Consider the following 25222-nt stretch of genomic DNA (forward strand, 5'->3'; position numbering starts at 1 on the left):
TGCACAAGCCCCTCTTCTGATAGAACTTTGAGTTAATTACATGCGGGAAGTTTGTTTTGTGTTGTGTCATGATGTAAAGTGTCCAAGATAAAGAAACCTTTGGAATAATTCACCTGGACAGTTTTGGAGAGAGCCAACGTCACTGCAGCAGGAACATCCAGTCTCAGTCTCCCGGGTGGCGGCATTGACTTACACCGCTCACAGGAGTTTCATTGTGTGCATAATTACCCCACTCACGGGCACACAAAGGGCCCTTGACAATAATTATATAACCTTCCTGAGGTTTTGGTGTTTCCATTCCTGGCTTGACAACCAAATCTATGGGGGGGGTGTGTGTGTGTGTGTGTGTGTGTGTGTGTGTGTTTTCTTATTTTTAATATTTTGAGGTGTGCATCGTCTGAGAGATGCTTCAGGAAATTTGACACAGTATGCCCAGAGGTCCATCTCTCCGGTTATGCTAGGTCGCGTCAAATTGAGAATCAAGATTATCCATCACGCCTGCCTTTATCAGCTCTCTCAGGCCTTCCCTCTGGCAGCTCCTTGTCTGTCCCGTGTCATACCCCGCCCCAAGCCCTTTCACAGGCCGGCTCAGCCCATCCTCTCCTTTGCTTATCTACCTGGAGACCAGAATCCCAAACAAGCCAGCACAGCCTGCCAATCAGGAGACTGCCGGGGTTTGCTCTTGACTTGTGAAGGAGCCAGGTCAAATGTGTCTGTTTTGAGGTGTTATTGTGGCTGATGCTGTAGACTCTGTGGGTTCCTTCTGTCTTTTGGTGTAGACAGTGTTCGCCAAGGAACCAACTTCATTTCTTTCACTAAAATACCTTTCCTAGAAAGGCAAGCCCCTGGCTGCAGTCTTCAAATTCCAAGACCTCTCCCCGCTATTGACACATAAATTCGGGACATCTAGGCTGCCTGCAACAGGACACCTGGGGCTGTGCTCGGCTTTGTGGGGCCTGTGGCAGGCCAGCCCTCCCCTGGGGTGGAGCCACACCTGTGGCCAGCTCGGTCGGCCAGGGATCAGCGGCCTTCAACCCCGCGGAGGGGGAGTTGGCTCTGCTTGCCGCCCTGGGCGAACAGATTTCCCGGCGGCCCTGGCCATGGCATCTCAGGAACGGCTTCTCATCCGCGGCGGTCGTGTGGTCAACGATGACTTCTCGCAAGTGGCCGATGTGCTGGTGGAGGACGGCGTGGTGCGCGCGCTGGGGCCAGACCTGTTGCCCCTCGGGGACGCGCCCCGGGGGCTGCGGATCCTGGACGCGGCGGGCAAGCTCGTCCTGCCCGGAGGCATCGACACACACACGCACATGCAATTCCCGTTCATGGGCTCGCAGTCGGTCGACGACTTCCACGAGGGCACCAAGGTACCCAACCACAGGCCTGTACTCTGAGCGGCTCCGCCGCGCTCGCTCCTGGGCTGGCGTGGAGGGAGACTTCTGAGCTTCCTTTGTGCTCGGAAGGACTCCCACGGGGGCGGAGGTGTTGGATGCTGTGGTCTGTGGAGCCCCTCTGCGCCTACACTGGGTAGTTTGGCACCCTGGCGGTCATCTCTTTCCTTGCCCTCGTTTCCTAGGCGCCATCTCCTGGTGTCTGGAATTCCCCTCTCTCCCTCCTGGCAGTTCACGGCGGTTTCCAAATCTCCTGTATTGCCTATATAGTTGGCCTGTTTGTTTTTCAAATAGGCCTTCCCAGCCTTTTCTCCCAGTTCTCCACTCCAGCCACCAGCAGTGAGAACTCCGCTTACCCACCGAGAACATTCTGCTGTGTCTGGGGAGGCCTGGGTGAGGGGACACCCACAGCGTCCGCGCCGCACCCTGCCCGCCCTGCAGAAGTAAGATTTTGAAGACAAAGTGTTCCAGGAGTGTTCTTTCTGGAAGTCACTCGCACCAAGGTGACGCGCCAGCCCCTTCTACCACCCGCTAGCTCCAGGTGACCCGAAAGGAAGGCTCTAAAGGAAGATGAAAAGCTCAGACCAAAGAAAGGGGCCCAGAGGTTTCCTATAGCTTCTAAAAACACCATGGGGTTAGCAAGGCAGCTTTACAGAAACTGAAGTTGCGTTCTCAGCGCCTAGGCTAAAGACATCAGACCCTCGCCATAGTTAAGTCTCGCCTCTGCTCTGCCTTGAGCGAGGTGGCTTCTTCCAAAGGGAAATACACTGATCCTCCAGGCCAGGGTTCTTCCCGGGATTCCGGTCAGGCAGGACCCCGCCTTACCCTGTCCTGCCGCAGCCGCCTGCTATGGACCAACAGGCTCTCGGAGCCCGGCTCCCAACTCCTTTACCCTCCTCACACCTGCCCCCATGAGCTTCCCCGTCCTCTGTGATTTCACAGAACAGTTAACAGAAAGGCAGGCAGATTTGACCCAGGGTCGGGGCACGCTGCCTAAAGCAACATTTGGAACGTGTCTCCCCAGTTACTTATCACTAGTGTCTACCATCGTACTAATAAGCCTCTTCTTTGACGGGACAGACTGGTGTCTCCTTTCAAAATAAGAGCATTGTATCACGAATATACCTTCTTCCCTTTTTACAAAACGTCATGAACTCATGTTTACATTTGGGAAGAATTTGTCAGCTACTGGAACAATTCACAATTATAGATAAGTAGAATGATAATAGACAAGTAGAAAGAAGAAAAATATCACCCACCGGTGTTTTGATCTGTTTCCTCTTTCTTCTTAATTTTGTATACTGTGGATTCTTGACATCATTTTGTCATGCGGTGCCTATGGCACATAAGCCTGGATAGAAGCCCTGTGACCAGCAAATATTTACAGTGGGAGCCTTTTCCGGGTCGCTGCTGTCAGGGATGACCTTGAGAACCCCCACCTGCAGGGTGGGGAGCAGCCAGCGCTCCTCTCCACCGCGTGCCACACCCACCTCAGCACCCTCTCTTCTGGCGGATGAGGGCGGATGAGGGTTCCACACGCGGCAGCTGCACGGAGGAATTTGGAATACTGAGGACAGGAGGCATGTCTTCGCTTTCTTAGGCTCAGCTGTGTGTGTCCTGAGGTCCAGGCAGCTGGGTCTTTCTCTTCTACCTGCTCCTTGAACGCTCTGGAATTTTTGCAGCAAAGAGAGAAGGCTTCTCCTTGCAGCGTGTGAAAGAATGCTGCTAGATCAGGAAGGGACTTACCCAGCAGCTTTCTCTTTAGGTAGTTCTCTTTTTAAAGATTGTAAAAGCATGAAACAAGACATATTCTTAATCCTTAAGCCAAGTGTGTTAAGCAGGAAATGATATGAGGCGAGAGTGTAAGGTCAAGGGTTTTGTAAACACAGTGTCTGCTAAGTACTAAAGAGTACTCACAAAGGGGCTGAATTGCTGATGTCGATCTTAAAAATGGATCCCAAGGTTCAGAAAGGCCTGGAAAAAGATGAGACGCCATAAAGGAGCAGAATGAGGGAGACCCAGGCCTGCACACACACTTGGACACTGGTCCTCATTCTGGAAGGAGGCACCATGGGGTCCGTTTGTCTTCTTTCCTGGTCTTCACAACAGTTCTCGAGGCAGGGTTGAGCCCTTGGTTGTAGATGAATTTCAATAGTTAATATTCGCCCATATACTGGTAAAGCTTAGTTACTCCTAAGTCAGCAATTGCCCCCAAATGAGCACACACGGAGACTCTGATTTATTCAAAAGCTAAGCACAGAGCTGAGCATAGTAACTGCTCTCCTACGCTGCTCCAAAGCCCCCAATACCGGCAGTTACTATCTTCTCCGGAATTGGCTCCTCTCCTCCTCCTTCCCCTTCCCCCTCCCCCTCCTCCTGCTCCTCCTCATATTCCTACTCTCTCAAGCCCTCCAACCTTCTCTTCGCCCCCTCTCTCCCACTAGGCCAGTGTCAGCATTTTCTTGGCCAGTCAAGGATAAGGTAAGGGGCGTGGTTAAGTGTCATTTCAGTTACAGAGAACAGTGGGGGGGGGGGGGGAATTAACACCTGAATACACAGTAGCTCCAGACCAACCCCACACTTGGTCTGTGGAATTAGTGTCAAAGAGACCTTTTGTAAAGAATGAACATTACATATTTCAGTGCCTGGAGAAACACCCTTCTGGGGCTGTTCCCTGACATTTATCCCGTGAAGAACATGCTGTATACCAATTGGCTAAATTATGAATTATGCTTTGCAATCGTAGGTGCCACCATCTATATTTTCAGCAACCAAAAAAGTAGTTTAAACAAGTTACCTGCCTAAGGTGGAATACTTAGGAAATGTCCGAGTTAACAGCTTTTCAAAATTCAGCCCAGCTTGACTCCACCTCTAGAGCTCTGTGCTTCTGGGAAAACATCTAATGTTCTGATCTATCAGTGGCCAAGGATGGATGAGACAGCTGTAACTGTTGTGTTAAAGTGAGATGGAATTCTCAGAAACAATGCCCAGGCCGTCTTCAGGAAATACAGTTGCTCTGCTCTTCACCTTCCCAACGCTGGAGGCAGTTAAAGTTATCAAAATGAATACTTATCACAGGTATTATATTCATAGCGCATCCAAATATGCATTTATAGCCACATCATCTTCAAGGACTTAGAAAGGAGTCCCTTATGCACAGAAAGTCACAATGTAAATATGATGTATTATGCTTTCAGGAGATGGGCCCAAAAGGTAGAGTGAAGCTGTTTACTTTCTGCAGCCACAAGGATGAACAGTTATAATATCTGACACATCGAAGGGTTACTGTTTGTGATATTCTTTTTACTGATCACTTGATTGTGACGGGCCCAATTAAAGAATGAAACATAGGTCAACTAAAGGTTATGTATTTGTGACTCTAATTTATGTCAGGCATTGTGAATCCTGTAATGGATTTACTTAATTACAGGTAAAAGCTCTCTGCCTGATATAACTAAAGGAAATGGTGTTCTGCTCTGAGGAAGTCTTATTTCATTTTGTCCTTTTATACTAGATTTCGAGTGATTCTTCCAAGAATTCAGGAGCCACAGAGAAAATGATGTGATTGTTTTTTAAATCAGTAGATATTGTGAATTCAGTAAACCTGAAAGTAATTTCATCTTGGCTCTTTACTACACTCTGTGATAAAAGCATGAATTATAAGAATTCTGCAAGTCTTCAAATATGAGAACACACGTTGAAACAAGGCCCGGGGCGGGAGGGTGGCATGTAGCTGCAGAAGACCCGTCCTCCTAAAAACCCGGGGAAACAGCCCAGCATACTTTTTTCTTTTTTCTTCCTTTCTGTTTTCTTCTACCTTTTCTTTCTCTTTTCTCTCTTTTATCTTCTTTTTTTAAAGGGCAGAAAGTCCTCAAGAGTATAGAGAAAGGAAATTAAGCTTTGTTTTGGAACGTCTTGGTGAAATGCCATGAGGGCGATTACTTCCAAGGTGTGTGATTAAGCATTTTTACAGTTGTATTTATAGAGCTTTCTCACCTTGTGGAAGAAACCTTGAAATCCCCTTTTCTATTGCTTGCCAGAACTAGACTTAGCTAAAGAGCTGGGTGGCTGACCCAGTGACCTCCAGCACATCACTTCCTGCCTTGGAGGAAGTGTCAGTTGTCAGCATTTCATTAGATCAATAATTCAATTAACAAAAGCTGTTAAAAGTCTTTTTAAAACCAATATATACATATTATCCAGCTCTTTTTAAGGTGTTAGAGCCTTTTCTGTTGTTTTTTTTCTTTTTTCTTTTTACATATATATATTTAATTTATTTTTTATGTATTACAATTTTTTTACTTTGTATCGCAGCTGTAGCCCCCTCCCTTATCTCCTCCCAATCCTCTCCTCCCTCCCTATTCTCCTCCCATGCCCCTCCCCTGGTCCACTGATAGGAGAAGTTCTCCTCCCCTTCCATCTGACCCTAGCCTATCAGGTCTCATCAGGACTGGCTGCATTGTCTTCCTCAGTGGCCTGGTAAGGCTGCTTCCCCACTCAGTGGGGAGTGATCAAAGAGCCAGCCACTGAGTTCATGTCAGAGACAGTCCCTGTTCCAGTTACTAGGGAACCCACTCGGACACTGAGCTGCCATGGGCTACATCTGTCCAGAGGTTCTACGTTTGTTTGGAGTATCAGGCTCAGAAAAGACCCCTGTGCCCAGATTTTTTGGTTCTGTTGCTCTCCTTGTGGAGCTCCTGTCCCTTCCAGGTCTTTCTATCTCCCCCTTCTTTCATAAGATTCCCTGCTGCCCAAAGTTTGGCTATGAGTCTTAGCATCTGCTTTTATAGGCACTCAATATATATTAGTATGATACGCAGCACTTAAAAATAAAAATATGCAACACAATAAAGAAAAATAGTATTTAGATGACCTGCAGTCTTAAGGTTTTTCTACCTATCCATTCAGACTTTTCTTTGTAGGAAGCATATAAGCATGTGTTTATTCTATGTCTCCAGAGTTAGCTGTGCTCATTAAATGTTTACCTATGTCATTAAATGCTACAGGTATGTACAGCTTTGTGACCCATCATTCCTGTTCGGACTGTCTCAATCTTTTTATCTTTCATAGCTCTTGAGTAGCAAGGTGTATTTCTACCATCTTCTGATATCACGGCTGGATGTCCCCGAGCAAAGTCAGGGCATTGCAAGCCAAAGGTGCCCACCTTCTACACTTTTCTTTCTGTTTCTCCAGCTTCTGGCGGCTACACTCTCTTCTTCTCCATGGTAGGCGCTATGGCTGCTTCTAGCAGACTTGCTGTTGTTGTTTTGTTTGCTAGTGTGTAACCTAGCCAGATATATCAGTCATCATTCATATGCTTCATATGCTTGCTAGTTACCTGGGAAGTTATTCCCAGAAAGCCATGCCAGGACAGAAAAATGTTAGCCATCTTAAAGGATTTTGATACATTCAGACTGCTCATAGCTTGTGTTCTTTTATTGCCCACATTTCACAGCATCCTGGCCATTGGTACCTATTGGCCTTAAAAAGCTATGTCAATTTATTAGAAAAAAATAACATTTCCTAATTATCTCATTTCTTTAATTTACCAGAGAGACTAAGCCTTGTGCATTCTTACTGTGTTACTGTTTGGCTGTTCTCGCTCTGAGCATTTGTCACTGTGTGTTTTTAAAAGCATGTCTAACTAATGGTCATAAAACTAGCTTTTGGACTTCAAAAGGGGGAGAAATGACATCTTAAAGATGAATTTGGAACTCTGATGTTGAATAGGGCTTTGGCCTTTAGAGGGGCACTGTGTGTTTTAGGAACCCTCTAAGTCAGAACGTGACCTTCCTTTTGCTGTTCAGACACAAACACTCCATATTTTTTTAATTTCAGACTCTTTTCCTCATTTGTGTGACTGAAGTGTGCTCAATGTTCAACAAAGGTGGTCTAAATGAAGGTTTCCGTGGTACTGTCATGGAGACCGTCTTTAACATCTTGGCTTGTATTCAGGAACGAGAAAATTAAAATGGCAAAAATGAGTTTTGCCAGAGAAGATGAATTTTTAAGAAAATTTATGCATTGTAGGTGGGGATTTGTGAAGAAATGTGCTTCCAGAAATTGTTTAGAACTGGGGAATTATATAGCTATTTGAAAAGGAGAGGGAAAAGTGGTGCTGACAAGAATACAAATGACTTCCTAATAAAAGTAGTTAGGGAGGAGGTATGCATATATGGAAAAGCAAATGAGTTTTAGGAAAGACAAATAAACTATAGAGAAACAGATGAGGGGAAGGACAGTTTTGCCATGATGTCTATTTAGGCTTCTAGACCACAGTGATGAGTCACCCACCCCTGATGCAAAACTCTTGGACTGGGTTCTTAAAATAATTGTGTTCTTCAGGGCAGCTCTATTTGATGGCAGAAATGAGAGAACAGAAAATACCTATCTTTAAATGTCTTTAGCTCAAAATAATTTTTATGCTACAGTAGCATATTTTCGATCCCTAGCTGCCAACTAATATTAACAATTTCTTCAAATATATTTAGAAATTACATTGGTTTAGGAAAATGGCAGTAGTGGGTTTTTCTCTCTGGTCTATGATCTATCCAGCCATGAATGGTTAGTTGGCTTGGTCTACAGTACTGGACGTGAATTCTCTAATTAAATAAGTATTGGTAACCCCAAAAGAAAAGTAGCACTGTTGCAGCACTGTGGGTATCTTGCATGCCAGGCATTCTCAGGGTTGAGGTTCATTTGTTTACCCCTGAGAGGAACTACCAACTACACATCTCTCTTGGCAGCTTGCATAGAACCTTCTGATATCATAAGGTACAGTCCCCAACGACGAGGCTTCCAGGTCAGTTTCAGCTGGATTGTCTAAGTCCTGTGTCCAAAGTGTATGGTGTCTTCAGCAATAGGGTCTCACCTTCAAGTACGAGGAGGCAGCCAAGGCGGGGGCGGGGAAACAGACAACTCCTGTGGCTCCTGATGAACGTTGCACATCATTGGACATTCAGCCTTCAGACATGCTCAGAGTCTGCTTTCCGCGTTCAGATGGAAGGATCTAGGAGCAGGGTAGCCATAACTTTTGGGAAATGGCATTTCCACTAACAAGCAAAATGCATAGTTTTCCCAACTCGTGAATAGAAAAGTCAGCCATCATCCCTCAATCTCAAAACTTTTGAGCAGCTTGGCCCTCCCTTTCTTCTCCCTTAAACACTTTAGAGTACATTTATGAGCCAAGCACTGTGATGGGCAAAGGGCATACAGAAATGAAGCAACATCAGTAAATCTCAAGGGTTAGGGTCAAAGTTCCCTGGAGGATTCTAGCATGTGACCCAGGTTAAGAATCAATCACAATAGGGGAGAAACATGGGGGGGGGGGGACAAGGGAGGGAGGGTAGAAATAGGAGGAGATGAGGGAGGGGCCTACAGTGTGATAAAAAGTAAATAAATTGTAAATAATATATTCAAAAAAAGAATCAATCACTAGGTAAGATAGAGAAGGGGCAAAGGGAGGGAAGAAAGTGAAGTGGAAAGGACTGAGCCTCAGACATGAAAGGACCGCACTGTTGGAGAGGCAGGAATAGGTTGGGAGGAGACTACAATAGAAAGCTGAGCATTCAGGTATGAAGTGAGACCCACCAAGACCTTTGAGGCTGTGTAACAGCTGCTCTTTCCTCTTAGGAGCAGAGAAAGTCAAAGAAAGCCTGGAAGGCCCACATCTCAGGAGCAGGTGGACCTCCCTACCTGCCAGTCGAGGGTCCATTGTCTCTTGAACACTCCGAGGGAAAAGAATCCAAACTGCTCCTAGGCCGTGTATCGCTCGCTCTTCTCTTTCCTCTTTCATTTATCATCTTGCTTCTTCTTTTCTTCTGCACTAGTTTATCTAGGTAGGCTATCAGAAAGTGACACAGGGCATGGGCGGTGAGAACACAGAAGATGGAGGGGCTCCTGGAATTGATCAGAGGTGGCCTTGAGGAATTTTGTATAGGGACTGGGTGTAAGCGTTTACAGAAAAAAAATGGAAGGTCTCAAGTGAGACACTTCAGAGTCTAGTACAAAACTGGATAAATAGTATCCTCAATATTTCAAATCCATGGAGTTTGGAAGGCAAGCATGTGCAGGAGCCTTCCAAACCCCAAATATGCTTATGGGATTGGGACTTATGCTGAGATTGTAAAATCTAGTTTCATGCATCTTAATGATGACAAGAAAGCTACCAGTTCAGCCCAGAGCACTTCTCCCCAAGGCCCAAACTGTACTGTGAAGTTTTTTTTTTTTTTTTGGGGGGGGGGGTTTTCTTGGGGGGGGGTATCCTGTATTAGATTTTAGTGAACCAAAGTCACCATTTTCAGGATGAACTTAGATATGGAAAATAATAGAAGAACATGCTTCAGTAAGAACTCAAGTTATGTGTCATTGTGACCCTCTGGGGGGCGGGTGTTTATCTCTAGGTAAGCTCTGTTGTGCTTATATTGGAGACATGGTATCTTCATTTGTCCCCCAAACAAGGGTTTGGATAAATTGGAAGTCTTTCAAAGGCAACCAGACAAAGAAATTAGGAGCTGGGAAAATTGATTTATGAGCCAAGATTAGAAAAGGTTAAAGCATTTTGTTTGTCTAACGGACAAATGAAGGAACAGTCAATCAGGAGTAAAGACAAAAGAAATGACAGTGTCATGAATAGACAGTGCCCCATTGACTAGAGTATCCAAAGTCATTCCCAGTCTTGAGGGAGGAGACAGGAGAGGGAAGAAAAGAGGGGAGGAGGAACCAAAAGGAGAAGAAACAAGAGATTGCTCCTCTCTGTTCTCTTCCCTGGGTCTAATTAGAGGATGTTAACATTAGCCCCAGAAGTTGGGATCTGCTTTAGTTTTACAAGAGTGGTGGCCCTTCTGTCTTCTAGCACCATCACCCACACCTGCCTGTGATTTATACATCATAAACCTCTTTCTATACCTTTGTCTCATAAAAGTGTAAAATTTTTTTCATAAGAAAGTTAGTCTTTTAATAGAAAAGTTAACAGACATTGAAAATAATGTTTTACTAAAGGAAAAAAGAACTGACCTATAATCATGCTACCCAGAAATCCCACTGAAGACGTTTGTCTGGCTGAGCTGTGGTTCTCGCCCTGTTGGTGTTTTGGAGAATTTACCTTAGCTTCTCTTCCTGGGTCCTGCTTGTCTCTCCCAGAACATCCCTGGCAGCTGCTACAGGATGGCCTCTGCTCCTTCCTCCTGTTCATGGCGAATCAGTATCACGACTGTAAATATCACTTGGACTGGTACCCAAGCATCTCACATTCAGGGTGCTCCACCCTGAGCTCACGCTTCTTCAAAGCCTGACGGTGCTCCTTCTCTGCCCTGCCAGTGGTTATGTAGCCTGAGTCTTCCCAGGCCAGTCCCGTTTGGCTTCTGTTGCCCTACAAACCGCTGTCCTGCCTTTCTCCTCTGGGACTGCTGTTTTATACAGTGTTGGGTGGCCTTGACAATGAATTTCTGACTCCCCTCCCAGCTGCCTTCTCCCCCGGAGACTCCCTCCTTACCTCCCTTTCCCCAGGAACACAGGCTCACACACAGTGGCTCTGCCCCCGGCCTGCTTTCTCTGCTCCAGCTCCTCTTCGCTGAATTAAGGCTGGCAGTACTGAGGAGCTGTAGAGGTGACCGAAAGGCACAAAGCTGCAGACTAGTTAGTTCTCACACCTGGCAACCACGCCCTGTGTGCTAGGTACCATCCCAATTATTACAGCTTCCCTGTGTACGTCCTACTTTAAATCCAAACCTCCTCAGATCTCCGATATTTCATCTCTCTCAGAATTCCCAGTAGCCTTTTCTGTATCTCTTCCAGGCAATTAGTAAAAATTTCCCACATCTGGAATTTCACTACCATATTGATAGTAGAAGTGGACATGCTGTCCCTTGTTCAGGTATATTTTATTACCATTACTTGGATTTCTAAACCAGTGGCTCTCTAAACCAGTGGCTCTCAACCTATGGGTAGCAACCCCTTTGGTAAATTTCTATCTCCAAAAATATTTACATTATGACCCATAATAGCAGCAAAATTACAGTTACAATGTAGCAAGGAAAGTAATGTTCTGTTTGGGAACCACACAGCACGAGGAACCGTATTAAAATGTCGTAGCAGTAGGAAGGTTGAGCACCGCTGCTCAAGACCATCCACACCCTGAGGGAAGAAGAAAGAAATCATGGTTATTTGTGCGGCTCTTCAGGCTTCCTCCAATCCATGTAATAGTTGTGTGTGGTGAAGTCTTTTTGAGAACATTTTTATTAGGAAATAATTCACATGAAATGCAACTCGGCCATTTAACTGTACAGTGTCATCATTTCTGAACTATTGACAGAGCTGTGAGACATCACCACAGTTAGTTTTAGGACATCCTTGTCCCTCCACCTGCCAAATTGTATCTTAGGTACTATCCTCCTCTCATGCCATCTCCTTCAGCCCTAGAGCCTCCATTCTACGTTCTGTTCTCACAGACTTTTCTCTCTGGAACGTTTTCTGTAAATTGTGCAATGTGTGCTTTTTCGTGACCGGTTCCTTTCATTTGGCTTTGTGTTTTCTAAGGTTCATCTCTGCTGTGGCAGGGGTCACTATTTCATTCATTTTCAAGGGCAAATACTGCCCCGTTGTTTACCTGTTCGACAGCTAGTGGGCGCTTGGGAAGTTTCTGCTGGTTGGCCCTAGCAGCAAGTACTGACTTGTGGGCATGTTCTCACTGACCTTGCATACGTCCTGAGGAGTAGGCTCACTGGGTTACGCTCGCCGTGTTTAACTTTCTAAGGAACTCGAGCTGTTTTCCAAAGTGTCTGCATCATTCTACCTTCTCGCCAGCACTACACAGCCGTGCTCTGCGACCCTCTCTGCGACCCTCCTCGTGCATCCTGACAATATTTTTAATGGACTTATGGTGAACAAGCCAATCTTCCTTAGACAATACAGAACAATTACTTAGAGAACATTTGCACTGCATGAGACAATGCAGCTAGCCTAGGAATGTGCACAGGAGGCGTGTCTCCTGTATATGCAATTACTATGCCATTGTATGTAAAGGAATTGAGCCCACGCACATTTATTTTTAGTCCACTAGGAGTGATGGCACCCATTTCCCATGTTCTGATGGACCCCTGCATCTAATTTCTCTACATCCCACACGTGGTGGGTTTTATTTTTATATATATACAGACCTATACATTTTTTCTAACACGTTAATTAACAGTTTTTTACTAGAAAAATGCCTCCCACCCCGAGGATCTCCTTGTTGTATTGGAAAGGCACGTGAAAAGGAAAAAGGTGACAAGATTAATCTTTATTCAAATAAAAATACAAAACCTGGTCTTTTCCAAGTCTCCTCATCGTAGTGCTGGGAGTTTCTCAGGAAATGCAAATATGTGTTTTCCACATGAATGAGGGCGCTGTTGTTTGACGGTGGCAACAAAGGGTAGTGTCTCATGTATAAAGTCAGGCAGCTAAAGGCAGGAAGAATTGGAGATGCACCAAGTGACTTAAGGAAGAATAAAAATATATCAAAGTGAGCGAGAGAAGGGAGAGCAGAGGCGACATTCCAGGCTGTGAGAGCACCGGCTGCCCCTGAGGTCCAGTGTGAGGTTGGAAAGCCGCTGTCCCTCTTGGATTGCCACAAAGCCACATCCCAGGAAATGAGCTGTGATGGATGTTAGAAAAGCGGAATAATTCCTAATTATAAACAAATGGTGCAAAGGCCCACTTCTGGAGCAGTTCTCAGGAGGCGCACTGTGCCGGTCCTAGTCGAGCCATTCTCTCTAGCTGAGGATTAGATGCAGCTGTTGTTCCCCCTTCTTGGGTGAGGAATCCAAGGATACGGAAATAAGAGACTGCTTGGGAGACTAGCGAGGTGTAGCTCTGAACACCATGCTGTAGAGCCGGGGCGCCCCGAGGCCTGCTTTAGGCTGCTGGGCCGCCACTCTCATGATTATGTTTGTTTTCTTCACCTACATTGTTTGAATACAGCAATTAAAAATACATTAACCACCTTGTGATTTTCGTTTAAATGAAGTCAATTTAAATAATGAGCCAAAGGCATTTGTTTTTGTAATAGTTTTTAAATTACTTGTAATGTAGCGTAATATGCCACCAGGTCTGTGGAGAGTTGAGGCGGAGTGCGGGGACACAGAGACCGAGTTTATGAAGATTAAACTTCATCCCGGAGGCAACAAGGAGCATTAACTTTCTGAAATTTTCAGCTGGCACAGAATAACCATGGATCTATGGGGCGCTGTGTGCTACCTGTGTACTACCTGTGTGCTACCTGTGTGCTGCTGCCTGTAGTGGTCAAACAGCGCACTCAGCACATTCACCACCTCAGACTCTTGGCTGCTCCTCGTGGTGAGGACATCCCAGATCTTCTCTTCTCGCTCCCGTGAGGCACAGTGTAACTGCTAATGATGCCACTCTCCCGTGCTGACGGAACCGGAGCACATTCCCCTTGTATAGCTGTAGCTTTGCTCCTCCTCAACCTTTGCAGCCAAGTGGCTCCTCTGTGGGTGGAAATGCCCTCTGCACTAAGGGTGTGTGATAAATGTTTAGGACACAACCGGAGAGAGCGAGTCCAACTGGGAATCTGCTGAAATAGTCACGATAGAGATGAAAAGATAAAACCAGAGCAGTGGGAAACCAGATGAAGCTATGTTTTTTAAGGGTTTATGTCATGCCCCTCAGGTCTTTTAAAAAGCATCATCTCTGGTGTTTCCTGGAGCCGTCAGATCGGCCCAGGGGCCCGTAGATGTAGCTTTCACAGCCTGACCAATGACCTAACCAGACATGGACAGCTAACCAGCCAGGACCCTCTTGTGATTCCAGGCTGCTTTGGCAGGAGGCACCACCATGATCATTGATTTCGCCATTCCTCAGAAAGGCGGCTCCCTCATTGAGGCCTTTGAGACCTGGCGCAACTGGGCAGACCCCAAAGTCTGCTGTGACTACAGCCTGCATGTGGCGGTGACATGGTGGAGTGAGAAGGTAAGGCAGCTGGCTTCCAATTTGCTCCATTTGGTCCCCTTTTCTGTTGCTCTGTATGAGAGCGAGAAACTGGAATGGCAAATGGCAAACCCCAGTGATGCCCTGCCTCGGGGGTGACTGGGCCTGGAGGGGGGAGTTTCATTGCAAATTCCTCTGAATCTGTTGAAATCTGAGTACTGGGAAAGATTCCAAGTAAAACATCATATAAAGCACACAGCAGAAAGCCGTTATGCCTGTTCACAGCGGCATCACCCTGTATTTGATCCAGGAATTGTCTCCTCTGCTTCCAACAGCACCTATTCCAATTGATTCTCTCTGATTCCCAACTTCCACACACCTGGAATTTTTAATTTGTGAGAAAGACAGCAAAGAAATTCTAAGCTTAGAATTTCTTCAAGTGGGAGGCCTCCATTCCCACACTTGAGAGGAGGAGACAAGCTAGGATCCCTTATTCCAAGGCCCCAGCTGTGTGACTCAGCTCCCCCAACACTACTCTGCTGTTGTCATCACCTGAGAACCATTTATACACCTCAAAACACCCTTCCGTGCCTGATAGTTATTTAGAACATGAGAAAGATGGCAAGATTCAGATGGAAAAGATGATTTTTGAGAGCCATTAAAATATCTACTGAAATCTACTGAAAGTGTGTGTGTGTGCATGCGCACACACCTTGGAAGAAAATTTCCCCTGGATTTAAATCCTGACTCATTTCTTCATATTGACTTTATTCAGAAATTTTAGGGGTGGGAGGAGGGTGAGGTGATATTATTGACTAGGTCATACACCAGCCTCCCTTTCAGACACCAAGTGATATCGAACAAGGACCAATCTGTAACAGGTAACCCAGCAGACACTGCTCAAGTTGATTTTTCTCCCTAAATGATATCTAAGTGATGAGTTTTGTCTACTTTACATGTTTAAAGGCAAGCCTTCCTTTCTTTCATCCCTACCTACCTCTTTTCTTCATTCCCTTCTTCCTCCCTTTCTTTCCTCACTCCTTTCCTCCCTCTCTTATTTTGTGAGAGCAAAGGCAATAATGTTAGCCTTTACCAGTCCTTTTCATACTTTAACAAGTAGATAGATCCCCAAATACAGGTCCTGTTGTGTTGCCGTAACCAAGTGCTTAATATAGACTCAAACAATAGAAACTTACTGTCTTGTCTGAAGGCTAGAATGCCAAGGTACACAGCCACATGATTGCGTTGTCCTCCGGGCTGTGACCAAGGCTCTACCCCATGCTTTTGCAGAAGCTTCTGGCTATCTGTGTAATTTCTGTGAGCCTTGCAGAAGGAGCATTCTGGCTTCTGTTTACACCCCCTTGCACATGCCTGCATCTCAGCTTCCTCTTTCCCAAGGGCACCAGTCATCTGGGATTACAATGTACGCCAATGACATCATTATAACCAATTACATCTGCAGTAATCGGCTTCTAAACAAGGGCTCAGGACTTTACCATAAGGGTTAGAGGGCACACAAGTCAATTTGTTAAAATGTTTTTCCTTGTATGAAGATTCTTTGTAATCTTTTTATTGAAAATAGATTTTTCCCTCCGGATTACGGTACCCTCCCTCTACTCCTCACACTTCCTCTCCATCTCCCCTCCCATCCAGGCCCACGGCTTTTCTGTCCCTCATTAGAAAAGAACAGGCTTCTAAGAGATAATAATAAAATATTTTTTGTTTTTATTCTTGTTTGTTTGTTTTCCGAGACAGAGTTTCTCTGTGTAGCCTTGACTATCATTGAACTCTGTAGTCTGGGCTGGCCTCAAACTCAGAGATCCTCCTGCCTCTGCCTCCTGGGTGCTGGGATCAAAACGTGTACGCCACCGCCTCCCGGTACAAAATAAAATATATTAAGATAAAACAAAAACTATCACATTGAAGTTGACAAAGCAAACCAACATTCGGAAAAGAGCCCAAGAGAAGGCACATGAATCAAAGACTCACTCATTTGAACACTCAAGAGTCTCAAATAAACACTGAACTGGAAGCCATAATATATACACAGAGGACCTGGCACAGACCTGTGCAGGCCTGCTCCAGTCTCTGTGGTCTCATATCAGATTTTCTTATGTTGATTAGGAGGGCCTTGTTTTCTTGGCACCCTCCAACCCCTCTAGCTCTTACACTCTTTCCTCTTCTGCTGCTGGATTCTGAGGGGAGGAATTTGATGGAGACCTCCCATTTAGGGCTGAGTGTTCCAAGGTCTCTCACTCTCAGCAGAATATCTGGCTCTGGCTCTCTGTTCGCCTCTGCTGCAGGAGGAAGCTTGTGTAATGATGGTTGAGCAAGGCGCTGATCATAAGTCTGGGGTACCCCACACGTCAGTTTGTAATAGTTGGCGAGACTGTCTGCATTGTCATCTTTAACAGAGAGAGGGGCCGCCTACCAAGTCCCATGCAGGCCTTGCCCTTGCCCTCTTGCCTGTACCTTTGAGAGGTGAGATTTCAGAGTGCGTTAACATGTCTAGCTTGGCACTTTTTTGTTGTTTCTTTGAGACAGGGACTCTCTACCTAGCTAGCATGACTGCCCTGGATAAGTCTGGAGCTCATACAGATTTACCTGCCTCAGCCCGCTAAGGGCTGTGATTAAAGGCAGCACCACCACACCCAGCAGTGAAACTTAACCTTCTTTGTCTGAGTATTTACTCCAAGAATTGTTGATGCTATTTTCCACCTCAGGTTTGTCTGGGGGGTGGGGGGGGTGTTCTGTTATATTATGGGTGTATACAGTTGTCTGGATAGTTTAAAGAGCAATTTTTTAAAAAGATAAACGGATTAGTGAATACTGCCCCAAAGAAGGGCTCTTTGACTTTTAGCAACAATGTCCATTCTTGCAGCGCCCTCTGCACCTACATATCCGGCTCTCTACCTATTTTTCTAAGAACTAGACCTACACAGAGAGATTTCACTCAAAATCAGGACGTGGATGTGGGAGCAAATGGACACGTGTGTTTGTCAGCTCTGGCTGCCGTAACAGCACACCAGAAGCTGGGTGGTTTAGTAGCAGAATTCTCAGAGCCCAAGGCAGGACTGGGAGGGCTGGCTGCCCGGAGGCTTCTCTTTCTGACTGCAGACAGCCATCTTATCACTTCATCCTCTCTGAGGCTCCCCTCTGTGCCAAGGCTTGGTCCCTGTCTGAACCAAGTTGGAGGAGATTAGCTATGAGCAACACTCAAGCTGTGCTTACTGTGTGGTTACCTATGGAAGTGTGTGTTAACCTGTAGAAGTTCCAGTAATTTTCCTTTGAAAGTCCTCATCCATTTTGAGACTTGCATTGGTCCTTCGGTGTCTCTTACTGGGTAGTCTTGACCTGTTTACTTCTGATAGCTGACAACCTTGAAGATCCCCAAGCTATGGCTAGTCCAGAAGCTGGCCGGTTGTGACCTCACACCTCCCAGCTGTTCTGCCAGGGTGCTACAGCACAACACTCAGTCTGTGCCTCCTCAGGCGAATCTGGTCCTCCGAGACTCACCCTGTGGCTTTTAGATCTGAGCCCCAGCTCTTACCATACATAGCTTTGACTCCTTCTAGACCCATGTTTGCAACTGTTGCCACTTTTTTAGAACAGTCTCCTCAAATTGCAAGATAGATGCAGGGAATTTTAGATTCAAGAATAGAAATAAAGTACTTCAGGGAAAGCTATTCATTCTTCCATGACTTACGGGCCTCACAGCAGCAGCCGTTCATCAGGTGAAATGGGATAGAGCTTAGGAGAATGTAGGTGGATTTAACTGCATGTTGCTGAGGTCAACTGTCACCCTTATGTTTTGCTTGCTTTTTTTCTGAATGTAATCTTTGAGGAATGATGAAATTATCATTTAAGAGGCATGTTGTTGTATCTGTCACCCACTAGGTAAAAGAAGAAATGAAAACCCTCGCCCAAGAGAAAGGCGTTAACTCCTTCAAGATGTTCATGGCCTACAAGGACGTGTACATGGTACAAGATGAAGAGATGCACGCAGCCTTCTCTCAGTGTAAGGAGGTCGGCGCAATCGCCCAGGTGCACGCTGAAAACGGAGTCCTGATTGCAGAGGTGAGGGTGCACATTCCAGCCCTTCCACAGACAGGAAAATAGCTACTGTTTAAGACTCGGTCCTAGGAGGCAGACTCAGTGCACGCAGGGCAGAAATTAAGTCGCTAGTTACCTGTGCCACATAAATGCCAGAGATGGTTCACTTGTCACTGTCTTTGATTTTAGTCAGTGGGTCCACATGGTTGGGAGAATTCTTCTTTTCCGACCAGCTGCCTATATTCCATTTTTTAAAAATGTGCTGATATAAAAATATGAGTTATTTTCTTTTACATTTATTTGTGTGTGTGAGAGAGAGACAGTGTGTGTGTGTGTGTGTGTGTGTGTGTGTGTGTGTGTGTGTGTGTGCTGTGTACATGCAGATGCCAGTAGAGGATAGAAGAAACTGGACCCCCTGAACTGTTACAGACAACTGTGAGCTGCCATGTGGGTGCTGGGAACTGAACCTGGGTCCTCTGGAGAAGCAGCCAGTACTCTTACCTGCTTAGCCATCTCTCCAGCCCTTGTAAACCATTTCTGCTATGTCCCTCAGCACTGGCTTGTTTTCTCGGTTTTCAGAGGCTCAGGCTGCTGGTGAGCGCTAATGTGAGGACTTCTGATGAAGTGAGCAGTGTCTCAGGCAGAATTTTCAGAGACGGGAAGAATCTAGACGATATTTATTTCTCGTGTTACTTCCGTTCATAATGGCCGAAGGGTACACCATCTCCAGGATTTAAAGAGCTGTCTCTAGCCCTTTACATTAGCTGGTTGTTTTTCCTTCCTTCAGGCTTAGTTCCCATTAAAGTAAGATTGCAACTCAGTAGCCAGAGGCAGTGGGAAGAATGAGAAGGGAAAGTGCGAGCTATAAACTCAAGCAGACCAGAGTTTAAATGAGACTTCCTGGCTGTGTGACGCCGGCAAGTGGCATCATTCCTCTGAATCTTGGCTTGCAGCCCTTTTTGTGAAAGAAAGAAAGAAAAATTTGAAGAAATAATGAATCTGTTATCATTAGTGGACCGAGTTGAGGGGCAGTCGAGACTGACTCGGGAGAAACAAAACTCACTAAACACTGCATTATATGACTCACTTCAGCGAGGGTCTCAAGTAGGTCTACTTTGAATTACTATGCTAAGTCTCAAGCACAGACAGTGCTTCCTACGGAATGTGAGTGAACAAACCTGGTTTTTTCAGGGCTGGGACGGACAGACAGACAGGGGGCAGAGACCAGAGGACAAACTCAAAAAAAAATGTCATTCTTCAGGAGCCAGTCTGCTTTGTTTTGGAGACAGGGTCACTCGCTGACTGGGAATTCAATCAGGCCAGCCTGGCTGCGTGGGCCTCGTGGATCCACCTGTCTCCGCCCAGCCCCAGCGATACAGGCCGTCCACCATCATGGCTGGCTGTTTGACGTAGGTTCTGTGGATTGAGCTTGGGATGCCACGGCTCACCGTGTCAGCCAGCAGACGCCGCTGGTAAAATCATGCACACCGGGACGCTGCTCGCGTCTACCATCAGCACATGTCCACCTACAGGGGAGAAATCTAAGAGTCTATCGGAACCTTTCGTTTCCAATAAAAGAGCGTTGGACATTAATAACCCTTCCTGCTATCCTTTTACATGCTTGCTGCCCTTTTAGGGAGCAAAGAAGATGCTGGCGTTGGGGATAACAGGCCCGGAGGGGCATGAGCTGTGCCGCCCCGAAGCAGTGGAGGCGGAGGCCACTTTGAGAGCCATCACGATCGCCAGCGCCGTGAACTGCCCTCTGTACGTCGTGCACGTGATGAGCAAATCTGCGGCGAAGGTGATAGCTGCCGCGAGGAGAGAAGGTGACCCTCGGCGGGGCCCCACCCCCTGCGGTCAGCGAGCAGGGCACACAGGCTACCTGCTTAGAAACGGGGAAGCAGATGGGTTTGGAAATACTGGGCAAAGATGGGTGAAAGCCACGTGCATTTTATCCAGGGAGCTCAGGTCTCACCGGAGCGCCCACCCCCTGGCCGAAGCGCAGGCAGTCCCGCAGTGGGAGACGTCATCTGTTGACGCCCTCCTGAAAACGACAGCAAGTGGATAACGTACCTTCTTAAAAGCCGTGAGATGGGTTTGGTGTGCTTTTAAGTGCCACCGAAATAGGTTTGTTGAAACCACTTGTTGCAAGAAGGTTTAGTAAGGACTTTGTAAACCGTATTCACTTTTAAAATGTAATCATGTGTTAGGAATATGGTTACTTTCAAGCGAACTCTCAAAGCCTTACCACCAGCTATTACAGGACCCCTTCCCTCCTACACGCCTCCTTGAAACTGCTCCCGCCCCTCACCAAAACAGAAGTAGCTGAAACCCCGAGCTGCAGTTCTAGCTTTCTCCACCAGATGGTGATGTTGCCAGCTCCACGGAGTTGGTAAGGCTTGCCCTTTTCTATAGCACAGCCAGGACACAAGGTTAGAACAGTACAATCTGCAGAAATGCCAATCTTAGCACACCATCAAGCTGTGATTCTGAAATATCAGACTGGAAGCTGCTTCTTGACAGTGAGTATTTGTTCTATACTTGCACAAAATATGATAAGAGGCAGGCTATAAAGATCTAGGTGCCACAGACAGCTATTAATCTTAAGTCAGGCATTTTGATTATATTTTAAATCAGTTTTACTTCTTGAATGTGGGAACTGTTTATAACTTTACATTAGTATAAGTTACAAAACTAAATACAAAACTTGTCCAAAGAAGTTTTTCTTCCTTCTAGCTTTTTGTCATATCCCACAAGAAATATCTATATCTTGTTTTGTTTTCTTTTTTTCCTTCATTAAACAAAAAGCAAAGAAAAACAAACAAACAGCAGCAACAACAACAACAAAAAACCTCTGTAGTATTCTCTCCCTTACTGCTTTTTCTCTTAGAAATATGTCCCAGAGGTCAGCTCTTAGAGGGTGGGTTTTTATTGTTCTCATTTGTAGCTCTGGAATATGCTGCTCTGTTTATTCAAATAGTCCTCCAGTGGCGAGTGTTTGGTCTATTGCAGGCCGTGGCTCTTACAATTAGCACCACAGCAGTCACCTTCTGCAGAGACTATCTGGTATTTGTAGGAGGTGTGTGGCTTCTCTCTTGCCTCTGTAAGACATTACTCCAAGATTAGTGACTTAAAAATGAGCTTGTTATTCGGTTGGTCTAGATGTCAGAGTTTCCAGTCTGGAGTGTTCTCTTCTTTCCCAGCACCAGGGCCTCCTCATGTACCTCAGGGCAGGGCTCCTGCCTTCCTAAACCTTTAAAGGCAGCCGTGCTGCCTTGAGTGCTGTTGTCAGCCTTTTCTGGATGACCTCATGCCTCCCTCCTTCACTTCAAGGATTCTTGCATAACACTGAGCCAGCTCCATTAATTTAGAAGTGACCTCCCCATCTCAGGGTCTTAACCACAGCTATACAGCCCCTTTCACTACATTAAGTAACATATGAACGAACTATGAATTGACATGTGGACATTTTTAAGGTTCAGTTATGTGCCTAACATAAAAGGGCATCTTCTAGGAGGAGAATTACTGGTCAAAGATTAAATGGACATGCAACTTTTTAGATACTGCTAGATTAATTTCCTGAGCCGTAAGCATGGGATGGTTTAAATGCCACCCAAGCATGCTGGGTAACTTGGATTTACAATAAGGATTACTTGTAAAACATACCTGAGGGCCCAATTGTCAAAGAAACAGTTGTGCTTCAGAATGATTCGGTGTGAGATAGCCCGCTCTGTGAATGCAGTCTCTTCTGTGTAAGCAGGACATGTGATCAGGGAGGACCCCGAAGGAAGAGGAGCTAGACTAATAGACCCAAACTGTTCCCATGGTTCCTACATCAGTATACCCAAAAACAGACAGGGGAATGGTGATAGCTAAGAGCCCATGTACCACAATGACCTTCTGTGAAGGATTCAGCTACCCTCACTGTAATTCATTATCCTCCAACATCATTTCTGAACACGAAAGTACAATAAAGACCTGCTATTTGTAACCTTGTTTAAATAAGGAATAATTTATTCTTATGACTGTATATGAAAAATCTGTATATAGCTTGGTCGCCCACTTCTTTCTTCCTGGTCCCTGACACTCACAGTTGGTCCCTAGAATGTGACACTGGCATGGCCTCGGAGCAACGCTCAGAGACTTGGCCCATCCCAGACCCTCTGAACCCAACGTGCACGCCTAACAGAGACTCCAGGTGGTTCAAATGAGATTAAAGTCAGAACCAGACACAAAGGAGGGACTGTCAAATCACTAATTCCCTGTATTGTCACTTAGGGATATAACACTGTTAAATTTGACAGCTGTTTACCCAAAAGAGGCTGAGTTCATAGCAGCTAAAGCTACATGTACATCACAGAATAGGACTCTGGACCATTTATAACTTCGGGTTTAATTCCTCATTTTAGCTTAATTTATTCTTGCCTTGCATTGTCACTAGAATACTTCAAGTTCAGCTTTGTAACTGTTTTGTGACAGGTGACGTTGAGGCATGGGTGGAGCTCAAGATGACCATAAAGGCTAGGTCTATAGGTGCAGCCCAAGTCCACCACGCCTAGGCCAAACCTTCTCTGCGATTTTCTACTAAGGCACACAGCCTAGAGCTGCAGTGAATGCCAGGATTTACAAGTCATTGATTAGATGTTTTTAAAAAATTAACTGGCCTGGGGGTCTTGAACTCGTGTGTGAAAACCGCATTGAAGACATAATCATTATCTTTAGCATTTGGGCCTTATTGAAAGGATGGAGGTGGCGAGAACGGATTTGCTAAGGCATTCACCGGAAAGTCAGCTAGCGCTCATCTCTCAGCCAGTCTTTGGGGCTAGTGATTTTGGCCACCTCCACTTTTAGTTTTAAGTAGCTACCTTCAAGATTCTAGACTGTGAGTGTGTAATAGTGACTTAAAATCTGAGTCGTATCAATTGTTTTCCAACCATGAAAAATATGCAACTTAGCTTGTGTAGATCCTACCTGCCACCTGAGTTTGGCTAATTCAAATTGCCACTTCATGTGACACAGGGTTTTGTGCCTAGCTAGTGCTTTCAGTGAAACTCCAGAAATGTCTTCACCAGCCCCCTCTCTTGCCCTAGGCTGCAGGAGGAACTCGGGGCGTCTTGCCACTGCATTATTATTATCTTGGAATGACAGTGTTCTTCTCAGCCTTCACTTCCTTCCTGTCTGTCACTCCCCTGCTTTGTCTATAGGCTAAGCCCAGCGTTTGAATGTGGTGTGGGAGTGTGACACATTCTTCTCTGGTGAAACAATCGGTGGGGAGAGAAAGGTATCCACTCAGGGAGGTGCAAGCTGGGACTATTCACATCAACTCACGGAGAAGCGATTTCAAGAGCCAAGGTCAAGCGCATTCCCTTCACGCCAGTAAGGCTCCAAAGCACACCTAATTTTAGTTGCCTGCATATTTAGGCCATTGTTGTCTTATAAAGTTTCTTGGTTTTCCTGGAATTTCTCCAGTTAGCTCATCTAAAATAGGTTCAGAAAATAACAGCATGAGCTGCTTCCAGCCTTTTCTTTCTGCTTTCCATTAGGCAGAAGCAGTTCCTTTGGCAAGGAGGTTTGTCTCGGGTCCCCAGGGATAACCTTCCTCCCTCCCTCTCTGCCTGCTTCCCTGCCAGCCTGCCTCAATTTCTCTTTTCCTTGCTTCCCATCTTTTGTCTGCAGGTGGAACCAGGGCCTTGTAAACAGCACACAGGCCTGGCGGTGTGGTGATGAATCCACAGTCCCTCCCACAGCTTGACAAAGTCTAAGCCCACTGTGTGACTCATACCCTTTGATGTCCTAGGCTGGGTGTATGGGTTCTTGTCCTCATATTTCCACTTTCTTGAATACTTTGAGAATTCTCAGGTCATTTTTTTAAAAAGCAAAGTGTGTAAAAAGGTGAAATTTCTAATTTTCCTCAAGTTTGTTCAATGATTTGAATGAGCACAGAATTCTAGGTCATTCTGGAAAATGACAGCGCAATTCCATTCTGGCACTGTTACCAATACAGTATAATTGTTTTTTTCTCTCTGACTGGTATTACTATCTGGAATACTCTCGTTTCCCCTATCATAGAGATGTCGAAATTTCATTAAGCTCACATTGGGTCCTAAGATTTAAATAATTCACCTCTATGTTCAGGGTGTATTTTAATCTGAAAGCTGACTTTTTATTCTGAAAATTTCTTCTGTCATTTCTTCCATATTTATTTTCTCTGCTTACTTATTTACTTTCCCCATAATCTACCCCAGCAGCATCTTCATTTCCTTCCACTCTTTTCTCTTCTTATAAAACAAACAAACAAACAAAAACAAAAAACCCTCAAGATTTTGCTCAATATTTTACAAAATGACTTTGTTTGCTTCCCTGCCTTTCTAATGGACTTTTGTCTTGGTGCTCTTTTCTGTTTGATCCTTCTCTCTTTTTAAAAATGTTTTTCTTTTAATTAGAGATAGTGTCTTAATATCTCTAAGAATACTAATGAGGCTTTAAAATTCTCTTTGTTTCCTATTTTTTCGCTGGTTGGCTGGTTGGCTGGTTTTTGTTTTTTTAAATAAATTCTTAGTCTTTTTTCCATGGTTAGGAAGAAGGTTCAGACAGTAAGAGCACTTGCTCTACAAACATAAAGACCCGACTTCCAGCCCCAGTGCCCACATAAAAAGCCAGGGGCCACCATCTGTGGTGAAAGTGCCAGCACTGGGGATGGCGTTTGCTGGGGAGGCAGCAGAGACTGGATCTCAAGAGCTCCCCCACCAGCGAAGGCTATTGAAAAAGGGAAGCGGGTGTACACGCTCATGCAGGCACCACTCATACCCAACACACACACACACACACACACACACACACACACACACACACACACA

The 25222-nt window shown here is 45.5% G+C and overlaps 1 protein-coding gene across 2 annotated transcripts in view; it reads left to right on the plus strand.

Moving 5' to 3' along the window:
• The first annotated feature begins 993 nt into the window (after positions 1-993).
• The window catches only part of Dpys (dihydropyrimidinase), a 74182-nt gene continuing 49953 nt past the window's right edge, over positions 994-25222 (plus strand). Inside the window, exons 1-4 of one of the 2 annotated variants that reach the window (XM_055626333.1) lie at positions 994-1364; positions 14196-14354; positions 18210-18389; positions 20002-20191. In XM_055626333.1, coding sequence (XP_055482308.1) covers positions 1101-1364; positions 14196-14354; positions 18210-18389; positions 20002-20191 — 793 coding nt within the window. In that variant the 5' untranslated portion in view covers positions 994-1100. The remainder of the gene's footprint in view (positions 1365-14195; positions 14355-18209; positions 18390-20001; positions 20192-25222) is intronic. The other variant, XM_055626334.1, reaches the window with a different exon arrangement.

Source organism: Psammomys obesus, unplaced genomic scaffold (assembly GCF_907164565.1).
Source record: "Psammomys obesus unplaced genomic scaffold, mPsaObe1.curated_primary_1811, whole genome shotgun sequence".
NCBI lineage: Eukaryota > Metazoa > Chordata > Mammalia > Rodentia > Muridae > Psammomys > Psammomys obesus.